At 45.8% G+C, this 23,274-nt stretch overlaps 1 protein-coding gene across 4 annotated transcripts in view; it reads left to right on the top strand.

The window, feature by feature from the left end:
• The window catches only part of ABCA2 (ATP binding cassette subfamily A member 2), a 70,040-nt gene that overhangs the window by 22,590 nt on the left and 24,176 nt on the right, over positions 1 to 23,274 (top strand). For 2 of the 4 annotated variants that reach the window (XM_031951959.1, XM_031951961.1), the window contains exons 2-20: positions 4,028 to 4,121; positions 4,921 to 4,923; positions 6,708 to 6,819; positions 7,024 to 7,187; positions 7,635 to 7,762; positions 8,268 to 8,381; positions 8,917 to 9,102; positions 9,184 to 9,402; positions 11,144 to 11,484; positions 11,836 to 11,995; positions 12,916 to 13,044; positions 13,534 to 13,701; positions 14,203 to 14,299; positions 14,718 to 14,891; positions 15,064 to 15,166; positions 17,005 to 17,119; positions 17,359 to 17,549; positions 18,890 to 19,040; positions 19,179 to 19,383. In XM_031951959.1, coding sequence (XP_031807819.1) covers positions 4,028 to 4,121; positions 4,921 to 4,923; positions 6,708 to 6,819; positions 7,024 to 7,187; positions 7,635 to 7,762; positions 8,268 to 8,381; positions 8,917 to 9,102; positions 9,184 to 9,402; positions 11,144 to 11,484; positions 11,836 to 11,995; positions 12,916 to 13,044; positions 13,534 to 13,701; positions 14,203 to 14,299; positions 14,718 to 14,891; positions 15,064 to 15,166; positions 17,005 to 17,119; positions 17,359 to 17,549; positions 18,890 to 19,040; positions 19,179 to 19,383 — 2,854 coding nt within the window. The remainder of the gene's footprint in view (positions 1 to 4,027; positions 4,122 to 4,920; positions 4,924 to 6,707; positions 6,820 to 7,023; positions 7,188 to 7,634; positions 7,763 to 8,267; positions 8,382 to 8,916; positions 9,103 to 9,183; positions 9,403 to 11,143; positions 11,485 to 11,835; positions 11,996 to 12,915; positions 13,045 to 13,533; positions 13,702 to 14,202; positions 14,300 to 14,717; positions 14,892 to 15,063; positions 15,167 to 17,004; positions 17,120 to 17,358; positions 17,550 to 18,889; positions 19,041 to 19,178; positions 19,384 to 23,274) is intronic. The other 2 variants (XM_031951960.1, XM_031951962.1) reach the window with 1 other exon arrangement.

Consider the following 23,274-nt stretch of genomic DNA (forward strand, 5'->3'; position numbering starts at 1 on the left):
ATGAGTGAGGGAGGAGGATCCATATGTAGTGAACTTTCTGGCCCAAGAAGGGCAGAGTACAGGGTTCCTAACTAGGAATGTGTGAACTTTTAAAATATTTTTTTCATAACTATATTTCAGTACCATTGGTTTCTTTTCGTAATTCTTTGTCTTATTTTATGCTCTTGAAAAAAGTCATTCTGAAAGTCTGTAGATTTTATCAGACTGCCAAAAGTTCCATAATACAAAAAGTGCTAAGAATCTTTGGTCTATAACATTTCCCACTGTTTATCAAATCAAAATAGGTATATGATTAAGACATAAAGGATGATATCATTATCAAGTTAGGAGAGCATGGAAAAAGTTACATGTAAGATCTATGGAAAAAGGAAGAATTTATGACTAAATAATAGATGTTCAGAGTTTATGACTAAGTAATAGATGTTCGTGGGAAATAAAGTAGATAATTTTGATTACATGTAATGAAAAACTTTTTGCACAAACTAAATGGATGCAGCCAAAATTAAAAGGAAAACAGGAAACTGGGAAAATAATTTTACAGTAAGTTCCTCTGATAAAGTACTCCTTTCTCAAATATAAAGATAATTGAATCAAATTTATAAAAATAAGAGTTATTCTCCAGCTGATAATCAAAAAATATAAACAGGCAGTTTTCATAAGAAATCAAAGTTATCAATAGTTACCTAAAATGTTTTACATCACTAGTAATTCAAGAAGTACAAATTAAAACAATTTTTAAATACCGTCAGATACTTATCTGATTGGTTAACATGACAGAAAAGGAAAATGACAAATGTTAAAGGGAATGCATTGCTGATGGAATTGGTAGTCCAACCATTCTGGAGAATAATTTAGAGTGTTACCTAAAGGGCAATAAAACTGTGTACAACTTTTGACCCAGGGATACCATAATTAAGTCTGTATCCCAAAGAAATCAAAGATGAGGAGGAAAGATTATTAAAAAAAATGTTTCTAACAGCTCTTTTTGTGATGGCAAAGAATTGGAAATTGAGGGGATGCCCATCGGTTGGGGAATGGCTGAACAAGCTGTAGCACATATTGGTGATGGAATGCTATTGTTTTAAGAAATGGCGAGCAGAAAAACCTAAAAAGATTTATATGAACTGATGCAAAGTGAAGTGAGCAGAAACAGAACATAATACACAGAGCAATATTGTAAGAATGATCAAATACCAGTGAAAGACTTAATTAAGTTAATGATCCAAGACAATTTTAGAGACTCATGATGAAAAATGCTATCAACCTCCATAGAACTGATGACATCTGTGTATAGCTTGAAGAATGCTTTTTCCTACTTTATTTTTTTGTTTTTATTTTTCAGTATGGCTGATATAGAACTATTTTACTTGATTTCATATGATTAATTGGTATCATGTTGCTTGCTTTCTCAAGGAGGAGGAGAGGCAGGAGGTAAGGAGAAAACTTGGAACTTAAAAGAAAAAAACAAATGTTAAAAATTAAAATAAACACCATCACCCACAAAAAGTCATCACTAGAGACTTAGTTCTTATTTCACTGTTCTTGAGACAGATATTTGACACCGTCATTTGGCCAAGAGCAGTGTGGGGTACCAAAATGAGCAAATGCCTAGATTTTATTATTAATTTTGGCTTCCAGCTTTCACATTAAATTTGAATAATTCAATTAAATTTATGTTTACTTTTAAAGTTAAAAAAAAAAAAAGTCCTGGTCTCCATCTGGGTATGGGTCTTTGCTGCCAGCAAACACCCTTTGCGTTGTGATGCTGAGGAAACTGGAGGAGAACTCTTGGTTCTGTCTTGGGTCTCCTTCCCCTCCATCTCAAGGGCAGCGGTCACTGCTGACCACCTCTGGGCCTGTGCCCCAGTGTACTCAGTTGTGGGTCCGTTGCCCTCAGCGTGAAGCAGCTGATCTTTGGTTACCCATGCAGGGCTGGGAGCATTGTCTCCTGGCACTGCCAGGAGTGTGGCCAGCACATGCCTTGTGCCCTGGCAGAGAAAACTGGATCCGTCTGACCAGGAACCAGGTATGCAGCTCCTCATGGCTCCCTGGGAGGAAGGTGGACCTGGGAGGTCCCTAGAATGGGAACTAACTCCAGACTGCTCGAGGCCGTGGCTGGGAATCTCCATCTCCTCTGAGAGTAGGGATAAGTCCTCCGCTCCTTCAGAATCCCCATTCCTGCGGATTTCCTTCCTGTGGCAAGCACTGCTCCCGTTGTGTTCTCCAGACTTTCTCAGCTGGCCCTGGCATTCCTTGGTCAGGTGCCAAGTTAAATAGCAGGGCACTGCCCACCAATAACTAAGTTTTGCCTGCAGTACATGCCCTGGGTCACCACCAAGGCAGCTGTGGCCCCTTCTATTAGCTCCTTCTGTAACTGCCTTTACAGTTTCCCCCCAGCTGAGTCTCTGGTCTTTAAAGGCATCTGTTCCTCAACCTGGAACGGTTCCCCTCTGATAGAGAAATAGTAGAATTTGGGCCAGGAACTTTGTTATTGGAAGCTACTTATCAGAAAGTGATTTATGGTTTTACTGTCTATGCTGTCAGGGCTGGTAAAGAGCTTTCTGTTGTGGAGTGCATCTTGGCAGGGGGAAAGCATTGGCTAGCGCTGGGTGTATCAGGGACAGAGGGTAATGTGGAGAGCATAGAGAATGAAATGAGGACAAATTTGAGCAAAAGGAAAGGGCAGAGGCTGAGGGGAAAACCTAAGGCCTGAGCACCATCTCTTGGATCCATCTGCTTGGGTCCCAGTAGGAGCCCAACCTCCACTGCCCTCAATTCAAATTAATTAACTTCCACTAGCATTTCGTTCATATTTGCCAAGTACCAGGTAACGAGTGTGACTTGGAGATAAAAAAGCAAAAGTTAAACGGTTTCTGCCTTCAGGAACTTCCATTCTAAAGAGAAACTTGTTCTCCCCCCCCCCCCCCTTTTATATTCTAAATAGTATTTTATTTTTCCAAAAACATGCAGATAGTTTCTAACGTTCACTTTTGCAAAACTTTGTGTTCCAAATTTTTCTCCCACTTCCCTCCCCAAGAAAGCAAGCAATCTGATATAGGTTAAACATGTGCAAATCTTCTAAACATTTTCATATTCCTCATTGCGCAAGAAAAATCAGCTCAAAGGGAAAAAAACACGAAAAAGGGGAAAAAAAGCAAACAACAACAACAAAAAAGGTGAAAGTATTATAAGAAGCTTACTTTCTTAACTCTTCACTGCTGAGCACAGAAGTGTACTTGGGGGCAGCTAGATGTTCAAATCTGACCTCAGATGCTTAAACTTCCTAGCTGTGTGACCCACCCTGAGCAAGGCACTTAACCTGAATTGCCTCGAGGGGGAAAAAAGCATCCTTGGAGGCAGGAAACTTGAGTCTTGGTCCATTCCCTCAGCTAATAGATCTGTAGCTAGAAGAGATTCCCCTTAAACCATCTAATTTCCTCATTTTACAGATGAGGAAATTGAGTCAGGGAAGTTAAATGATTTGTCCAATATCACACAGGGAGTAAGCATCAGGAGTGGGATTTGAACCAAGGTCCTTTAACACCAGTCTTTTCTATTGTGCTGTTGGATATTTTGAGATAAGATTTTAGAATCTTAGCTTCTTTCTTTGTATCTTGGAAGAGATCCTATATCCAGGTTGAGGGGCCAGAGATATTTAGAGAGAACCCTTCTGGAGGTCAGGTAGGAGGGAAGCTCACCTGCCAGTCAGAATTCCTAGATCCTGTTCTGTTTCCCATTTCTGACCATACTGGAACATCTTTCCCTTCTCTAGCTCTGTTCATCCCACTGGCCATAGGAAAATATTAATAATGGCCCAGGGGGTGGAGAGGGAATTTTCAAGTGTCAGAGCAACTCTGTCCCTGGTTACATTGAAGCTTCCCAAACCCATCCTCGGCCCTCAGTGTAACAATCCCTGGGAAGCTTCTCTCCCAGCCGGTCTTTCCCCTTCCTTATCGGAATCCTGTGCCTTGGGACAGTGGGGATCTCTGGAGGCAGCCGTTCTCACTCTCCCTATCTCTGTCCACAGTGGGTTCTGGCCTTCGAGATTTTCATCCCCCTCGTCCTCTTCTTCATCCTCCTTGGGCTTCGGCAAAAGAAACCGACCATTTCGGTGAAAGAAGGTGAGGTAGAAGCCATTGGCTGGGGGTGGGGGGTGGGCGCTGGAGACTTCAGATTCTGCTCCAGCCATTTGTCACCCAGGTGACTTGGGTAAGTTCTTTAAGCACTCTTGGTTTCCTCATTTATAAGATAAGATGATTGAATTGGGTGAATTGTTAAGACTCCCCTCCAGTTCTCAAAGTCCAAGGAATTTTATCAGTAGGAAGGAGAAAGTGTACTTCTACCCCATCATAATTCAGCCCATCACAGAGCAGGCTATATATATATATGTATGTATGTATATCTGAGAGGGTTGGGGGGGTTATTGAAAAGGGGAAAGCCTAGGAGGATGGGGGTGGGGTGGAGGGGGAGGGATTTGGAATAGGGAAAGAAGGGAGGGATTGGGGAGGGAAAAATAATCAAGATGGGAGGAGCTCCAGGAAGGCCCAGGAGGTGGGGAGAAATGTCCTCTTCATGTCTATTCACATAATGGTGTATTTGCACGTATTTTCCATGCATGCACATGTGTGCATGTGTGTGCACACAGGAACTTGTATTTCAGCATCTCCTCAGCCTGGGCCCAGGTAATGAAGTGGACACGGCCAGCCAGGCTGCGTGCCAGAGGAGCTGTCTTCGGGTCACCACCATTTGCTTTGCATTCAGGGCCAAGACGCCCCTGCCTCAGCTTCCTCACCTCCCATTCACCATTTTTTTTTGTGTTTTTGGTTCTCTTCTCCCTCCCCCACCTCCATTCTCTCATGCATGTTCTCTTCTTTTCTTCCTCTGCATTTCTGTGCCCGTCTGAATCCCTTGCATGACCAGTCTGTAAGTTCCAACCTCTTTCTGCCCCCTTCCCTTCCAATGACCCCCAAACTAGTCTGGGAAATGCTGATAGATTCCTGGCTGCTTCTCTGATCCCTCTCCCCCTTTCTGTTTGCTCCCCCCTCTTTAGGGCTCTGGGATGGTTATGGGGGGCTAGGTGGGATATACTCTTGGGAAGCTGGCACATTTCTCAGTGCTTCCTACGGTTTAGTTTGGGCATTTCTGCTGCTTGCATAGTCTCACCTTTGCTTCCGGTTTGTACAGTTTCTTTGTTAACTCCTTGATTATTTACAATTCTCCCCAAGATCCAAGGAAGGCAGGCTTTGGGGATGCAGACCCAGTTCTAGGCCTTCTCTGCCTTAGGCTCCAGCTCTGTGCAAGTATGTCAGGTTTAGGAGAGCTGGATCTTTCCCCAGCAAAAGTGATGAAGTAGGGAATACAAGGAAGAAAATTTGAGGGTTTTTTTTTTTTTTTTTTAGTTTGTTGCAGGGGCCCCAGGAATGCTATTGTAGGATTATGGGAACGCCTTTGGCGTTGTTAAAAAAAAATCCTATCCTGGGACTTTGGGTTAAGGGACATCCCATTGCTGTTTCCATCCTCCTCCTGGGGGAGCATCCCTTATATTGGAGTCATAAATCATCCACAGAACTGGCCAGACAAGGGACTCTCCAGATATGCCCCTAAACTAGAACTGGTTCCTTTTTTCCTCCTGCCAGGTAATGTGTAGAAGTTCTACACAGAGGTAGGGAGGGGAAGGGAAGTAGCCTTGGACATCATTATACTCCAGGTGACAATTTCTGTGCTTGAGTGGAGAAGGGATAGGAGCCATTTTCCATCTATTCCTGGGTCAGTCTGGCTAAACATCCTTGAAGAACTGACTTCCTCTTAGGAAGAGTTGACCTGGGGCTGGAGTCTACCTGAGTCTTCTCTCCTCACCTATTCCCCATAATCACGGGCTTCCTGAAGAGCTTATTTGAAATAGCTGCATTTCTCAGGAGAGAGAAAAAATTGGAATGGAAACTTCAAGAGAGATAAGATTATTATTCATCCTTTCCCCCCCCCCCCCGCCTCCCCCCAATGGGGATACAGGTATAGGACAATTACCAGAAGGTGGAAGGTGGGCAGGGTGGAAACAAGAATCCTGGGGGAAGAGAGAGGGGCCTTGGTTATATCCTTTGCACACTATCCTAGTACTAAAGGGAGGCAGCTTTTCCTTCCCATATTCTATCCCCAATTCTTCTTCCCTGTAAACTAAGGGGCTTGGCTGGGGGAGGGGATTGGGCTTCTATTGATAAACCGCCTTTACTGCTCAGCTAATTAGTCAGCCAGAGAAGTTAGAAGTCACTGTGAACCCCTAGAACTGCTGGCCCGGCCCCCAAGAGCCTTGTGCTTCACATTGGCCATGCTAAAAATAGTACGGTCACCCCTGACTTCCTGGGGAGGGTGGGCCCCCACTTATACCAGCAGGTAAGGGATCCCCTGGGCCATCAGCCCCCTGACTTCTGACTTGTACCGGCTGTGCCTGAAACAACTTCCTGGCCCCGATCTTCTGACTTAACCCGCTATACTGCTCTGGGCTGGGCATTCTGTCTCTTTGTTCCTGTTTCTCTCTTCTCCTTCCCTCCGTCTTTCTCTCTGTGGCCCTTTCTTCTGTGTCTAGCTCTTTTTCCTGGTGTCTCTCTCCTTCTCTCTGTTCTCTCTCAGCTTCCTTCTGTGTGTCTCCCTTTCTCTTTTCTACAAACTCTCACTTCTCCCCTGTCCTCCTCATCTCTCTCCTCCCTTCCTAGCGTATTACACAGCATCGCCCCTCACCTCCGCGGGCATCCTGCCTGTTATGCAGTCGCTTTGCCCCGATGGTCAGCGGGATGAATTTGGCTTCCTCCAGTATTCAAACTCCACGTGAGTACTCATTGCTGGAGTCTGTGCCCCTGCCCTGGCTGGCCCCCGGAGCTCACCCATTTCCACCGGCCTTTGCCAGTCTCCCCTCGGCCGGCACTGCCCGTGCCCAGGAAACGTCCCCGTATCATTTTTCCTCTCCCACATTTTACATCCGAGGCCTGATCAAGAAAAAAATGGGTAACCTGCCAGGTGCTGTTCCCACAGGGTGACCCAGCTCCTAGAGCAGCTAAACCGGGTGGTGGAGGAGAGTAACCTGTTTGATCCTGCGAGACCCAGCCTGGAGGAGGAATTGGAATCTGTCCGGAGTCATCTGGAATCCCTTAGCAGTGGCCCTGGGACCTTGGAAAGCCATTTTGACAGCCAAACAGGTGGGCCTCTGAGCCTGTGGCCCTGGGGATTAGAAGTACGATTTCTGAGTTCTTAGACCCAACCTTGCAACTCAGGGAAACGCGAATTAACCTTTTCTGTGCTTGGTGCCTCAGTTTCCCCATGGTACTTAGAAACGCTGAGAGAAATGTGGTATGATAGAAGGACACTGAATGTAGATTTAGAAAACCTGGAGAAGAATCCCAGCTCTTCCCAGCATAACTTTGAGCAATCTGACAAGATCACCCGGGTGATATTGGTCAGATTTTCTCTGGGCTTCAGTTTCTTCAGCTGTAAATGCAGGGGGTGGTCTGGTGAAAGAGAATCCTCAGAGTTGGAGGCGTGACTGAAGTGGAAGCCCCTCCCCTGGGTCCCAGATTCTGAGGACCCCTCTCCAGGATGATGAGCCTTCTCACAGAACAGCCCCGTCTTCTCCCCATTCTGTTTAGTGCCTGACTTCACTCTGGGCTCAGCAGCCAAGGACAGGCAGGAGTTCTACCATTTCCTTTCCCAGAATTTGTCCCTGTCCAATGATACTACGGAGATGCTGTTGGGTTCCAAGGTCAACCTGCATGAGGTGAGTGGCTTGTGAGAGCAGTGGGGGCCGAGGGTTGGCAAGGTATTGGTCTGAGCTGCCCTCTCAACATAGACTGATTTGCCTCTTAGTGGAGAGAAAGAAGCATAAAGTGAGGTACTTGCTTTCAAGGAACGCATGGGAGCAAGGCATATAGTCTATTTTTAGGAAGATCTTTTCCCAGCCCCCTTACAGCCATCCCACATGGAACAGCCCAGCCTAGAGAAAGTGGGCTGTGTGGAAGTATTCCCAGCCTGGTCTGCGGCTTTCATGTGGCTTCAATGTGAGGCTATACTTTAGGTCTGAATCTGAACCCCCCTTCTTAATCCAGTGCATGATGTATTGTGCTTAATAAATATTTCTTTCCTTCCGTCCTTCTTCCCTCCTTCCTTCCCTCCTTCCTTTCTCTTTCTTCCTTCCCTCCTTCCTTTCTCTTTCTTCCTTCCTTCCTTCCTCTCCCTCTATGCCTCTCTTCCTCCTTCCCTCCCTCCCTTCCCCACAATTGCAGGTTTATAGGCTACTCTTTGGTCCTTTACCCACCCTGACAGAGGGCATGTTGTCAAAGAAGGGGAAGGAACCCTGGGTCCACTCAGGGGTTGGTGAAAAGAAGTTCCGGCTAGAGGTGAGGTTTCCACACCAAAACCAAGAAACAGGTTTGAGAAGTTGGAAGGAGTAAGAGATAGGAGGAAATCCTGTTAGTGACCCAGGCTTTAAGTGTTGGTGCAGGGATTAATGGGAGGAACATGGCTGTATCAGCAAGTGTGACTGGGTATGGGCCAACGTGGGCTTATTTAGGTATCACTTCAGGTAGGGTGGGAGAAGTCAGGGGAAGCTGGAGCAAGAGGAACAGATAACACAGTTAAGAGTGAGGGGGAAAAGGGGGAAGCTAGGTGGCCCAGTGGATAGAATACCAGCCCTGCCTGGACCCGAGTTCAAATCTGCCTCAGACATTTAACACTTCCTGGCTGTGTGACCCTGGAGAAGTCACTTAACCCCGAATGCCTCAGGGGGTGGAAAAAGGAGTTAGGGAAAAGGTCAGGATATGTGGAGTATGGGAGAAAGGCACAGGAGAGGAAGAGGACGGAATACAGAGAATCTGAGGGGCTATTCTTTGAACCCCTGCGTTCCCCTCTGTTCTGGGATTTCTCCTCCCCCAGGATGGCATCCCAGGCAGCTGGCGAGACCTCGAGGAAGGGTTAGTGCCCCACGCCCTACAGGAACCCACCCACCATGCCAACAAGCAAGCTGTTTTCCGCCTCTTGTCCCAGGCCCTGGGCCTGGCCGGGCCTCCCCTGGAGCACCCCGAGGCCTCCAGCCCCCAAGCCCTGGTCAGAGAGATGGAGGTAAGGGATAAGTGCGAAGCGGAAGGAGAATTAGGGGTCGGAGGGAGCGGCTGCCACCAACCCTACCCTCTCCCCCTTCAGGAGCTGTTGCTGGCACCTAAGTTGCTGGAGCAGTTGACGTGTGCTCGGGGTTCGGAGGAGCTGGGCCAGATCCTGACCGTGTCCGAGAGCCAGAGGGAGCGGCTGCAGGCTTACCGAGTGGCCGTGTGCAGCGGGCAGGCCGGAGCGCGAGCCCAGCGCTTCTCCCGCCTGGCCTCCGAGCTCCAGGACCAGCTGGACGTGCGCAAGATCGTCAGCCAGGTGAGCGCAGAATGGGGAGGGGCTCGGCGACTTCCTGCCCTCTCCGAAGCCCCCAACAGGAGGGCATGTCTGACTGAAGAGCAGGGAGCTCTTCTCTGGGCCGGCCTTGTGCGTGTCCAGGAGACGGCCCTTTCTCTTACTGCCTTCTCTCCACCGTGCTTATCCAAAAGTCCCTGTGGATTGTTAATGTTTAGAAATTTGAGGTCAGATATCTTTGGAATTCATGTGAGGAACTTTTCCCCCTTCTTTTACTCAGGGAAGATATGAGTGTGACCACCAAGAGATGAATTTGGTTGAAGGGCGAATATTGAGGGAAGTAAGGCTGAAATAAACATATTGGAACTTGATCATGAGAAGCCTTGATAGCCAAACTAAAGACTTTGACTTAATTTATTTTTTTATAATAGCTTTTTATTTTACAGAATACATGCCACGATAGTGTTTAACATTCATCCTTGCAAAATCTTGTATTCCATATTTTTTTCCTTCTCTCCTGCCCCTTCCCTTAGCAAGTAACCCAATATAGGTTAAACGTGCAATTCTTCTAAACAAATTTCCACGTTTATCATGCTACACAAGAAAAATCAGACCAAAAAGGAAAAAAAGGGGGGGGGGGGAAGGGAGAAAAAAAAACAAGTAAGCAAAGAACAACAACAAAGGTTTTTGAAAATACTGTTGTGATCCATATTCAGTCCTCATAATCCTCTCTCTGGATGCAGATGGCTCTCTCCCATCACAAATCCTTTGGAATTGACCTGAATCATCTCATTATTGAAAAGAGCCATTCGGACTTTATTTTTTAGGAAATGAGGATCCCTTATAAGTTTCAAATTGAGGAAGGAACTGGCTGCCAAGCAATCACACAGTGGGGGGGGGGGGGGGGGGGCAAAGACTGAAGCAAGGAAACCAATTAGGTGGCTCTTATTGTCTGTCAGAGGTCAGAAGATTGGACTAGGGTTAGTGTAGATATCAGACAAAGGAGAAATGGGGAACCAAGAACACTCTGTGATCTAGTAGAGTCTCATTAAGGAAATTGGGGGTTTCCAGTTGGGTACACCAGAGACACTCTCAGTGGTGGGCAGGGAAAGTTGGTTTGGGTGACATGCTCAGTTTGATTTTAGACAGGAGAAATCCCATACCACTGTCTAGTTTTTGAATTTCCTTTACATTAAAATTCAGAAAGTATTTTTTATCATGCTCTGTTTGACCCACTGCATGCAGATTCATTCTGCATTAGGGAAGGGGACAAGATCAGAATGCTTGGGGGGAGCCCAGTAGGTTGGGCTAGAGTTAGGTAGGGGCTTGTTGGCAGAATAGAACTAGAATGAGGACTGGGAAAGAGCTGGGGATTTTGACAACTGCAGAGGCTGGAAAGTGTTAAATTTTCAGTGCGAGCATTTACACCTTAAAAATCGGCAAATGCTACAAACCAGGGTTTCTTGATTTATTGTTTCACTGATTGGCTGGACTGAAGAAAGTAATGGAGGAAAATGGGAATAATGCAGATTAAATGCAGAGTATTTCCTGGGAACAGTTTTATTTGTTTTGTTGTGTTTTTTTCCAGAGAGCTCAGTCGTTAAACATTTACCAGCAGCACATCACGGGCCTAGAGGGAGGAGCAGTTCCCTGCTATGAGGGAACTGATTTAAGGAGACTTTTTTGCAGTGTGGGAGAGGCTGCTATGGAGTCCCAAGTATTTCCTCCCTTTCTTTCAAATTTTCCTCGGCTCTCTCCTCCACAGCTCCACCTGGAGGCGGTGAACGGCCCAACCACGCAGAGGCGGTCCCGGCTTCAGGTGCTGCTCGGGGACCTGCTGGGTGTGGAGAAGGTGCTTCGGGATGTGGATGTTCTGTCTTCCCTGGCTCGCCTTCTCCCCCAGGGGGCCTGCGCCAGCCGGGCCCCCCCACAGGCTGCCAACGGCACTGGCTGGGCCACCAACACCACCAGCAGCACCAACGGCAACACCACGGCGGAGGATGGCGAAGGCGAGGGCGAGCTGGGAGGGGACGGTCTGCATGGAAAGTGCTCTGCCTTTGTGCAGCTCTGGGCCGGTTTGCAGCCCATCCTCTGTGGGAACAACCGGTATGGGGGCCGGAAGAGGGGCTGGGGCGGGGGAGGGTCCCGACAAAGAGGTGTCAGGAAACCGGCTTGGGCCCCTTGGCTCCCTGGAGTCTGGCGTCCCTGGTTTGTGTAATGAGAAGGCTGATGGATGTTCTTTAATCTAGAACTTTTCAGTGTTAATGTTCTGATTCTCTAGGATGGCAGCAGGGCTTGGAAGGAGTGGGGGTGAGAGAGGGGGCCCCTGTTGCCAGCCAGGCAGAGGGAAGGCCCCGGAATGGGGACTAGGACAGAGCTTCTGAGTGCAGCTGGGCTGGAAGGGGCTGGGGGAAGCTGGGCAAGGAGACATAGTTTGTCTCCCTTCCTCTCCCCCAGGACCATCGAACCCGAGGCACTAAAACAAGGCAACATGAGCTCCCTGGGGTTCACAAGTAAAGAACAGCGGAACCTGGGGCTTTTGGTGCATCTCATGACCAGCAACCCCAAGATCCTGTATGCGCCTGCAGGGACAGAGGCCGATAAAGTTATTCTGAAGGTATAGAGGAATCGGGGAGAATCAGAGAGGCCCGTGAGTTGGGGTATAGAGTGGGGAAGGGAAGGGGAAAACTGCTCATCTGGAAGATGCTGCCAAGAACACATCTCCAGGTTAAAATCTTTTGGGGGCTAAGGCCTCTATTAGGTTCTTGTTCTCTCTCCCTCCATCTCTCTTTCTCTCTCTCTCTCTGTTTCTCTTCTCTTTCCTCTCTCTCTGTCTCTGTGTCTCTCTCCTTTTTCTCTGTCTCTCTTCTCTGTGCGTCTGTCTCTCTGTCTCTCTTCTCTCTGTCTCTGTGTGTCTCTCTCTCTCTTCTCTCTCCTCTCTGTCTCTGTGTCTCTCTCCTTTTCTCTGTCTCTCTTTTGTCCGTCTGTCTATCTCTCTTCTCTGTCTCTCTGTTCTGTCTGTCTGTCTCTCTCTTCTCTCTCCTCTCTGTCTCTTTCCTTGTCTCTGTCTCTCTTCTGTCTGTCTGTCTCTCTTTCTCCTCCCCTCCCTCCCTCCCTCCTTACCTCCCTCCTCTTCCCTCCTCCCTCCTCTTTTCTCCTCCCTCCTCATAGTATCTTTCTTTTAATGGCTTCTTTCTTCTCCTTATAGTTAACTCTGCTTAATCTACTAAACTCCTCTATGGATTTAGCTTGCCAGTCAATGGTGTACTCATATCTCATAGAATTTTCCTTTAAAGACTTCTTCCAAACCCCTTTCCTTGCTCACCCTGTTTCTCTTCCATATCTCTTTCTATTTCCCACTCCTTTCCTCTGTGAGAAACAATAAAATACGTCTCCCTCTCCTCACTACAGAGCATGATGGGGGTTCTCTCACCATTCCACCTAACTGCTCTGCCAGCTACCCCTGTCCTTCTTAGGCCCTCCAGACTGGAATAACCTTCCTTATTTTTCTTCTTCTCTCCTCCTCCTTTTCCCTAGGCAAATGAGACCTTTGCTTTTGTGGGCAATGTGACCCATTATGCCCAAGTCTGGCTCAACATCTCAGCTGAGATCCGACGCTTCCTGGAGGAGGGCCGCCTTCAGCAGCATCTCCACTGGCTGCAGCAGGTGCGGGCGGAGGGTTGTGGGGGGACGGGCTTGGAGACACCCTAGCCTACCTAGGCTCGTTAAATCTTGCCCATTTCAGGGCACCTCCACCAGAGGGCATTCCACCCCTTCACCCAGCTTCTAGACTCCTAAAATTAAACCTGCCCCAAATCCTGAGCATTCAGGGCTTACATTAAAATGGAGATGCCGTCGGAGGGTAGTGGAGTGTGCGCTGGCTTGGAGTCGGAAGTCCTGGGTTAAATCTGCCCTCTGCTCCTAACTTACTCTGTGACTTTGGGCAAGGATCCCTTTGGGCTTCAGTTCTACCGGAGGTGGAATGATGAGGTTGGATTAGATAATTTCTAAGGTCCATCTCAGATTTTCTTCAAATATCTGCTTTTTTCTACAAGATTTTCTTTCCTTCCCTACCAGAACTGCAGCTCTAAACCCACTAGTCTCTTGTTGTTTTAAAGAGCATCCTAAGCCATTCTTCCCCACTCTTTCCTCTAGTATATGACTGACCTGCAGCAGCACCCAGAGGCTCTGAACCTGTCTGAGGGAGAGTTGCCCCCTGCCTTCAGGGACCACAATTTTTCCTTGCCCAATGCCTCAGTTCTTCTTCAGCAGCTGGACACCATCGACAATGCTGCCTGTGGCTGGATCCAGTTCATGTCCAAGGTCAGGGGAAGGAAAGAAGCCCCAGATGTCGTTCTTACTCCTGGACAGAATCCAGGAATTCAGGTCTTTTCGGAGGATTTTGGGGCGTGGGGCAGAAGGGGACCGGGGTTCCTGCGAGGTTTCCTGCCAGGGGAAGTTCTCAGACTTAGACAGTATAGCACAGTGATGGTGACCAAGGCAACTAAGGGAAGCAATGGACGGAGGGACCTGCAGTCAAAAGTCAAATACAGTGCATGAAAGAGTTCCTGAGCAAGTCACGTGCCCTTCTCTAAACTTCAGTTTCCTCAAATATAAAGGGAACACTACTAATAGTAGCACCCACCTTACAGAATCGCTATGAGGATCAAATGCCACAAAACACTCAAACTGCCACATAAACACTCGCTAGATACTTGCATTAGTTTCTGGCTCAGGACCAAAATTAGCTCTTTGGTGTTCTTTCTCCATGACTGGACTCAGGACCCTCTTCCAGGACTTCTGACAGTGCCTTTTGCCTCTCAGGTGAGCGTGGATATCTTCAAAGGCTTCCCCAACGAGGAGAGCATTGTCAACTACACCCTTAATCAGGCTTATCAGGACAACGTCACAGTGTTTGCCAGTGAGTCTGGTCTCTCTCTCTAAAGCCCTGGGCCTGCCAGGACTTCCCCATCAATCTTCAGACCCCTTGACCCCTTCAAGTTCTCCACTCACTTCTTTATTCCCCTGCTCCCAACCTTGAGTTCTTTCCTTCCTATATGTTATTGATGGTTCTACTTCCCTCGAGTTTTGAGACACCTTTCCCTAACATATCCCATTATTCTCCTCCTCCAACACTTTCTTCTCTCCCTTGCTTTTGGCTTTCCTTCCCTCCTTCTCCCCCTGCCCACCATTCTCCTGCTTCTCCCCCTGACTCTGGCATCTTCTCAGACCCTGACTCCTTCTCCTGTGTCCTGCATGGTTTTCCTCTCCTTGGAGCCCAGCCATTCTCAAATGACAGCCCTTCCTCCTTCATGCTCTCCCTCCCACCTCCCCCACAGGTGTGATCTTCCAGACTCGGAAGGATGGCTCCCTCCCGCCCCACGTGCTCTATAAGATCCGGCAGAATTCCAGCTTCACAGAGAAGACCAATGAGATCCGCCGGGCCTACTGGAGGCCTGGCCCCAACACTGGAGGACGCTTCTACTTCCTCTATGGCTTTGTTTGGATTCAGGGTGAGACCCTTTCTCTGGGAGGCGGGGTGGGGAGACGTCTCCAACCTGAAGCCCCGATCCTTTGCATCCTCGAAAGCTTTCAGACCTCCTAACTTGGACTTCCTGGCAAGGGGACCTTTCAGTTACGGTGGGTCCCCCTGATCCTTGACCTTTGTTCCCTCCTCACCCCCAGACATGATGGAACGAGCAATAATCAATACCTTTGTTGGCCATGATGTGGTGGAGCCAGGAAATTACGTGCAGATGTTCCCGTACCCATGCTACACAAGGGATGAGTAAGTCAGGGGAGCCGTCCCAGTCCCTGCCAACGCCAACACCAGGAATTTTTTTGGGGGGAGACTGATTGCATACCTTCTGCTGACATAAATCAATGCAGCATTTCTCAATTCTGCGCTGCTTGCCCCACCCCTCTATTTTTTCATCCCAAATCCCTGAAATCATCCATCTTCCAGCTGTAGGCACTCACCGCTTCCAGCCATGGTTCTCTCTTTTCCCCTGGCCTGCTACAGTTTCTCTCTGCTTCTCCTTTCTGTGGAGTAAAGGTGACTTCCTGCAGCTTTTTTACTGCTAGTAAAAAAAAAAAGAGGGGGTCAAGGATGATAAAAAAAAACATCAGGCAATGGAGCATTTAGCTTCAGTAGCTTCTCAGTAAATAACTTCTGACACTCATTGGAATAACCCTGGTGCTTATAGGATCCTAGAATCCAGGGCTGAGGGGTATTTCAGCGGCTGTCTAGTGTACAACTCCCCTTATTTTATAGATGAGGAATTTCAGGCCTAAAGAGATGAGGTGACGTGGCTGTAGTCAAATAGGAAGTAACTGTCAGAGGCAGAATATGCACCCAGGTCCTCTGACTACAGACCCAAGTTCTTTCCATTTTATATATATATATATATACACACACACACACACAAGAATAATATATAACGCTTTGCAAATCTTCATGCTAGCTATAGACACGTTAACTCTTCTCTTAGCCTAAGAACAATAACTTCCTTTATGCAGCACTTTGCATTTTACAAATTACTTGGCTTACAACCCCTCTGTGATAAAGGTGGAGCGAATATTATGATCACTGCTTTATGGAGGAGGCTGAGGAACAGGAAGTGGCTGTTCCGTGTCACTCACACACTGAGTTAGTTGAAGAGCTTCCTGAAGAACTTTTGTATTCTGACCCCTGGCCCAAGATGCTTCCCATCCTCCTCCACACTCAGCTTAGGGTCACAAAACCCTCTCAGGGACCCTAGACAGCATCTTGTCCAATCTTGTCATTTTATAGGTAGGGAAACTGAGGCCCAACATCAGCCCAGCTCATTCTTGGCAGATCCAGGTCTAACACTGCCTCCTCACCCAGAATTCTTTCTCCTTCTTGCCTCATCCTGATTTTGTAGCTCTCCCAACCAGCACACCCCATGATTTTTTTTCCTAGTACAGATTCTATTAAATAAGGCATTTTATTGCCACAATTTTCAGAGGAAACCTAAACTTGACATGTGATTTATTCACCATTTAGCAAATATTTATTGAGTGCTTACTGTATGTAAGAGACAAAATTTAGGTAAGATCCTCATGAAACTTACTCCTTAGTAGAGGAATAAAACGCAAACACCGATATTTATAATGCATAATGTTACATTAAAGGCACATTAAAGACTTGCCAAGAAAGTGCTGTCTGAAATCTAAGAGGTTAGATTGTTATTAACTGATGAACATGAGGGGTGGATTCGGAAAAGAGGTGGTATGAGAGGTAGGCTTTAAAGCAGAGGTGTTAAACATGGAAGACCCACAACACCTGCAGAACCAAGTTAAAATAGAACTGAGAAACATTTAACAAAATAAATAAAAACACACCAAAATATAGATAACATTAAAAGTGGTTTTCTAAGTTAATTTGGGGCCTGCAGGGGTCCTATGTATGATTCAGAAACACCGTTTCTATTGATGTTCAGTTGACACTTGCTTTAAAGGAGGTTGAGCAGGTAAAAGGGAAGGAAGAGAGCGTGTATTGTACCCTGGGTGTCCCGGAGTCCCAAGCTCCTAAGGCTTTGTCTGGGAACCCCAGACGTGGGGGTTGCATAGCAGCTCGGGTCCCTTTGCTCTTTTTTGCTGCAGCTTCCTGTTTGTGATTGAGCACATGATGCCCCTTTGCATGGTGATCTCCTGGGTCTACTCTGTGGCCATGATGATTCAGCACATAGTGGCTGAGAAGGAGCATCGTCTCAAGGAGGTAGGAGTGGGAGCTCTGGGGGGGTCTGTTCCCGATCCTCTCTCCCATCAGGAACCACCCCCCCCCTCCCGGCTCGCTGTGGGAAGCCCCTTGGAGCTAGAATGTCCCCCTTCTGGTGCCCTTTCTTTCTCAAGCACGCTTGGCACTGGTCCCCGAGCATCCAACCCCTGGTTGCCCCCCCCCCCCCCCCACCGGGCTCCTTCCCTCCCCTGACCCTGCCAATCTGGCCCTTTTCCTAGGTGATGAAGACAATGGGACTGAACAATGCAGTGCACTGGGTGGCCTGGTTCATCACGGGTTTTGTCCAGCTCTCCATATCGGTGACGGCGCTCACGGCCATCCTCAAATATGGCAAAGTGCTCATGCACAGCCATGTGCTCATCATTTGGCTTTTCCTGGCTATCTATGCTGTGGCCACCATCATGTTCTGGTGAGCGAAGGGGGGGGGGGGGGGGGAACAGTGGGTGGGGGGCTTGGGGAAGGAAAGTCTCTGGTGGACTAACCCCATGTGCCCACCAGCCCACATTGGCTCAGGGTTAGCCCAGACCTTTGGTTTCATCGGTAGAGACCATTCTCAAAGTGTGGTTTTCAGACCCTTGGGGTCCCCAAGATACTTGCAGGAGGACCTGGAGTTTAGAAACCATTTTCATAATAATACTAAGATGGTATTTGTCATTTGTCTATATAACTGCATCTTTTTTTTCCAATTATGTATCTGTATGAGCCCAGATTTTCTTCACATAATTCAGCTAGAACAACCTATTGTTAACAGATTGAATGCAGCAGCAGATATGAGAATCCAGCTGTCTACTATTAAGACGGACATTAAAAATTTGCAAAAATATGTAAAACAATGCTGTTCCTAATTTTTTTTGTTTTGGAAAATATAGTTAATTTTTCATAAAATAGATCATTTAGATTGACACATAATGGGTTTATTGTTTTTTAAAAATGAAATAATACAAAGATTTAAAAATTATCAGTTCTAATTACTAGGGCAAACAAAAACTCTTTAGGGTTCTCAGTAATTTTTAAGAGTATAAAGAAAGGGGGACAACTAGGTAGTACAGAAGATAGAGCACCAGCCCTAAAGTCGGGAGGACCTGAGTTCAAATCTGGCCTCGATATTTAACACTTTCCTGGCTGTGTGACCCTGGGCAAGACACTTAACCCCAACTACCTCAGCCAAAAAAAAAAAAAAAAGAAAAGAAAAGAAAAAGGAGGATAAAGCACAATGGATAGATCACTGACTAGTGGAGTCAGGAGAACCTGAGTTCAAATGTGGCTTCAGACTTGACACCTTTTATCTGGATGATCCTGGATCACTTAGCCCCAATTGCCTTGCCCTCCACTCCAAAAAACAAAAAAGTGTATAACGGGGTCCCGAGGCCAGAAAGTTTGAGAACACCTGTGTAAGGACCTTCCCATGGGAGGTTACCATATCCATGCTTTTAGCACGTTTTCTGCCACTCTCTGTCTTGAGAGCTGCCTAGGACACTGTTTCAAGCTCACATGACTGTTATGTGTCAGAGGCAGGATCTGAACCCAGGCTTTCTTGGTTCTGAGTCCAGTTCTTTAACTAACATGCCAGGAGGCCCTGGAGGTAAACATGACTCCTGCGTGACAGTGGTGAGCCTTGAGAGGGCTGGGGTAGCTGGGAAGCTGGGCCCCAGAGAGGGAAGGGGCTCGGCCGCCGGAGCCCATGTGAAGGGGGTCTTAGGGCACGTTAGATGTTGACTGGGGGTCTCACGCTCTGCTCTCTGGTCTCAGCTTCCTGGTGTCCGTGCTCTACTCCAAAGCTAAGCTGGCGTCAGCCTGCGGGGGTATCATCTACTTCCTGAGCTACGTGCCCTACATGTACGTGGCCATCCGAGAGGAGGTGGCCCATGACAAGATCACGGCCTTCGAGAAATGCATTGCAGTGAGTAGCTGCCTGGTGGAGAGCCCGGGCAGGGGCCCTGCGGGCAAGGCTGGACCCCCATTCTTGTCCTTTCCCAGGGGCCTGGGATTGCTCCCCAAAGGCAGCTCGTCCCCTGATTGCCTTCTGGTCTCTCCCCAGTCTCTCATGTCCACCACAGCCTTCGGCCTGGGATCCAAGTACTTTGCCCTTTACGAGGTGGCCGGGGTGGGCATCCAGTGGCACACCTTCAGCCAGTCTCCAGTGGAGGGCGATGATTTCAATCTGCTTCTGTCCATGATGATGCTGATAGCGGATGCTGTGGTGTATGGGGTGCTCACGTGGTACATAGAGGCTGTGCACCCAGGTATGGATGTTGTGGGACCAGGCGTGGGTCCCTGCCTCTCCCCCATCCCTGCCTCCCAGGGCCTGTCTGAGGAGGCAAGGGGGCCCTTGAGCCAAAATGAGATCACTTGTCCCTGCTGCTGCTTCCCCAGGAGTTAAACAAAGCTAGGTACCTTTGAGGTCCCGTCCAACTCTGAGATCCAACTCTAATCCCTGAGGGTCAAGTTAATGAGTATTTTTCAAAAAGTGTTATTGATGCTTTTGGTTTTTATATCAGTTATTTCTGAATTATATTCAAAATTCTGAATTCCTTAGCCCATTCTTTGCTTAGGGAATAGGTATTCATTAAGTGCCTTAGCCAGGTACTATGCTAAACACTTTACAAATATCTCATTTAATCCTTGAACCAACCCTGGAAGAGATAGATGCTACTGTTATTCCCATTTTGCAATTGAGGAAACTGAGGCAAACTGAAGCAGTTATGTGACTTACCTATAGTCACACAGTTATTAAGTGTCCAAAGTTGGATTTGAATTTGGGTCTTCTTGACTTTATCAAACAATATAGGTAATATAGTCATCTCTAGTAATGAAGTAAAAAAAAAAAAATGGGTAAAACACCAATCAAGTTTGATAATATCACAGCAAATCACACTCACTGTGTACCTTACCTTGCCAAACAAAGGAAGGAGATACCTTTTTTATTTCTTCTGCAGGGCCAAGATTACTCACTATAATTATACAGAGCTATATTTTTCCTAGTTGTAGAGGGAGAAACCTTAACTTAAAAGGGATAGAGATAATTATAAAAGACAAAATAGATAATTTTGATAACCTGAGATTGAAAAACTTTCTCACGAACACAATCATTCCAGACAACATAAAAGAGAAATTTAACAATTGGCAGAGAAATCTTTGCTTTAGATTTCTTTTGTGGAAGCTTGATATCGGACATATAGGGGGAATTAATACGAACATGGAGTTGCCAATTTTAGAAGACATAAAGTAGATGCTGTGATTTGGTAAAGGGAGTTTTCTTGTCAGACATTCCCTATACCATTGAAAAAGTGAGTAAATATATTGGATTGCTTGCTATCTAGGGGAGGAGAGCGGAGAGAGGAAAAAAATTTCAAACACAAGGTTTTGCAAGAATGGATGTTAAAGGCTATCCAATATGTGTTTTGAAAATAAAAAGCTTAAAAGAAAAGAAAAGAAATAGCATGTAAACAAAGCACAAATATAATAAGACCAGGAAGCTGTAGATAAAGAGATTAGAATATACAAACAGTTTTTAAGGGAAGAATTGAAAACTTAACTATATGAAATATTATTCTAAAACATTAGTAATGATTGAAATAAAAATTAAAAGTTAGTTTCGATCTTATAACCACCAAATTGCCAAAGATATCAAAATGCAAAATGATCAATAATAGAGTTGCTGTGGGAACACGGTCCTCTTTTTAGTGGGGGCTATCAATGGGGCTAACCATTTTGGAAAACAATTTGGAATTAAAAAAAGTGACTAAACTCTTTTTTTGACCCAGTTGTCCCACTGCTAGGCCTGTTGCCCAAGGAGGTCAAAGACTGAATGAGGGATTCTGTCAAATATCAAAATGTTTGTAGCCTTTTTTGTGGTCCCAAAGACCAATAGGTATTTCCTAAATACCACGATGTACCCAAGTCTGTGTTTGGTTACCCTTCAAAGGAGACAATGAAAGCAAAGTCAATTAAACTTTCATAGTTTAAGAAACAAGAAGCATCCAGGCCTTTAGCGATCAGATCCCACCCTATTTGTTCAATCTTTGTCTCCTCTTCCCTACAGATACTATCAGCATCAGCCTCGCTATGACTTCGCTCTTGCCCAAGTTTGATTAAACTATGTATTTTTATTCAGTAAAATAAGCCTTATTAATTATTAAATTATTATCATTTATTTAATTATTCTAATGCCTTTTTATTTTTCAAAATACTTGCAAGGATAGTTTCCAACAGTCACCTTTGCAAAACTTTGTGTTTCAAATTTTCTCCCTTCCTTTACACCTCCCTCCTCTCCTAGACAGCAAGTCATCCAGTATAAAGAATCCATATTCATAAGTGTTTGTTGATATTTATTGAATGCTTATTACATCTTCCATGGCCTTCAATGCCATCTATTTCATGACACCTTTCCTAATTATTCCTTAGTGATCTATTTCCAACTCATCCAGCATCTATTTTACTATTTAACTAAACTATTTTCTTTCTTTTTTTTTAAATTATAGCTTTTTATTTACAAGATATATGCATGGGTAATTTTACAGCATTGACATTTGCCAAACCTTTTTGTTCCAACTTTTCCCCTCCTTCCCCTCACCCCCTCCCCCAGATGGCAGGTAGTCCAATACATGTTAAATATGTTAAAGTGTAATTTAAATACAATATATGAATATATGTCCAAACCGTTATTTTGCTGTACAAAAAGAATCAGACTCTGAAATATTGTACAATTAGCTTGTGAAGGAAATCAAAAATGCAGGTGGGCATAAATATAGGGACTGGGAATTCAATGTAATGGTTTTTAGTCATCTCCCAGAGTTCTTTCTCTGGGCGTAGCTGGTTCAGTTCCATTGGAAATGGTTTGGTTGATCTCGTTGCTGAGGATGGCCAGGTCCATCAGAACTGGTCATCATATAGTATTGTTGTTGAAGTATATAATGATCTCCTGGTCCTGCTCATTTCACTCAGCATTCAAACATTCGTGCACATACAGGTCCCTTTCCCTTCTTTATAATCTCTTTGGGACATAAGCCCTACCTAAACTATTTTCCAACAATCTTTGAATGTCTTATCATCTTATCTCCCCAACCCTTTAGGACCTTCCTTGGCTCTGCATAATATATATAATAATAATATTAACATTTCAATTAATTAAGCCATTCTCCAACTGATGGACATCCATTCAGTTTACCACTTTATGTCAAACATTCGTGCACATACAGGTCCCTTTCCCTTCTTTATAATCTCTTTGGGATATAAGCCCTACCTAAACTATTTTCCAACAATCTTTGATGTCTTATCATCTTATCTCCCCAACCCTTTAGGACCTTCCTTGGCTCTGCATAATATATATAATAATAATATTAACATTTCAATTAATTAATTAAATGAAAACATTTAAGGTTTACCACTTTATGTATTAGTTTCCTGCTTTAACTTACCTCATAAGGTTAAATATAAATAAATAAATATAATAATAATAAATGAAATTAATGTTCATTTATTTCAGTCATGTCCAACATAGTCATAATCCCATTTGGGGCTTTCTTGGCAAAGATACTGGAGTGGATTTGCCATTTCCTTCTTGGGCTCATTTTACAGATGAGGCAACTGAGGCAAACAGGATTAAGTGACTTGCCCAGCATCACACGGTCCATGCCTGAGGCAAAATTTAGAACTTGGAAAGTTGTCTTCCTGACTCCAGGCCCAGCATTCTGTGCACCACAGTGCCACCTAGCTGCCTTGTTATCTCTTGCTATTATTAAGTTTTTGTTGACTCTAAGGGAAGTAGTTCCCTAGGCAGAGGACCCTCCTGTCCCAGTTAGGTCTGGGGGATAGGGCTGCGGAACAGTGGAGACCACTTGGGGTGTTCTCAGAGGGATGTGGCCTGCAAGAGCTGCCCCCCACCATTCTGGTCTGGACAGCTCAGTGGTATAGTGAATAAAGTGCTGACTGAACTTGGAATCTGGAATACCTGACTTCAGATCTTGCCTTCGGCTCTGGGTCACTCTGGAAAAGTTTCTTAGTCTCAGTTTCTTCATCTGTAAAATAGGAATAATAATAGCTGCTCCCTCAGAGGGTTGCTGTGAGGATCAAATGAGAGAATATGACAAAATCTTGTGTGAAAGATTGAAGGGCCATATAAATGTTAGCTATTT

This window comes from Sarcophilus harrisii, chromosome 2 (genome assembly GCF_902635505.1).
Source record: "Sarcophilus harrisii chromosome 2, mSarHar1.11, whole genome shotgun sequence".
In the NCBI taxonomy this organism is placed as follows: domain Eukaryota; kingdom Metazoa; phylum Chordata; class Mammalia; order Dasyuromorphia; family Dasyuridae; genus Sarcophilus; species Sarcophilus harrisii.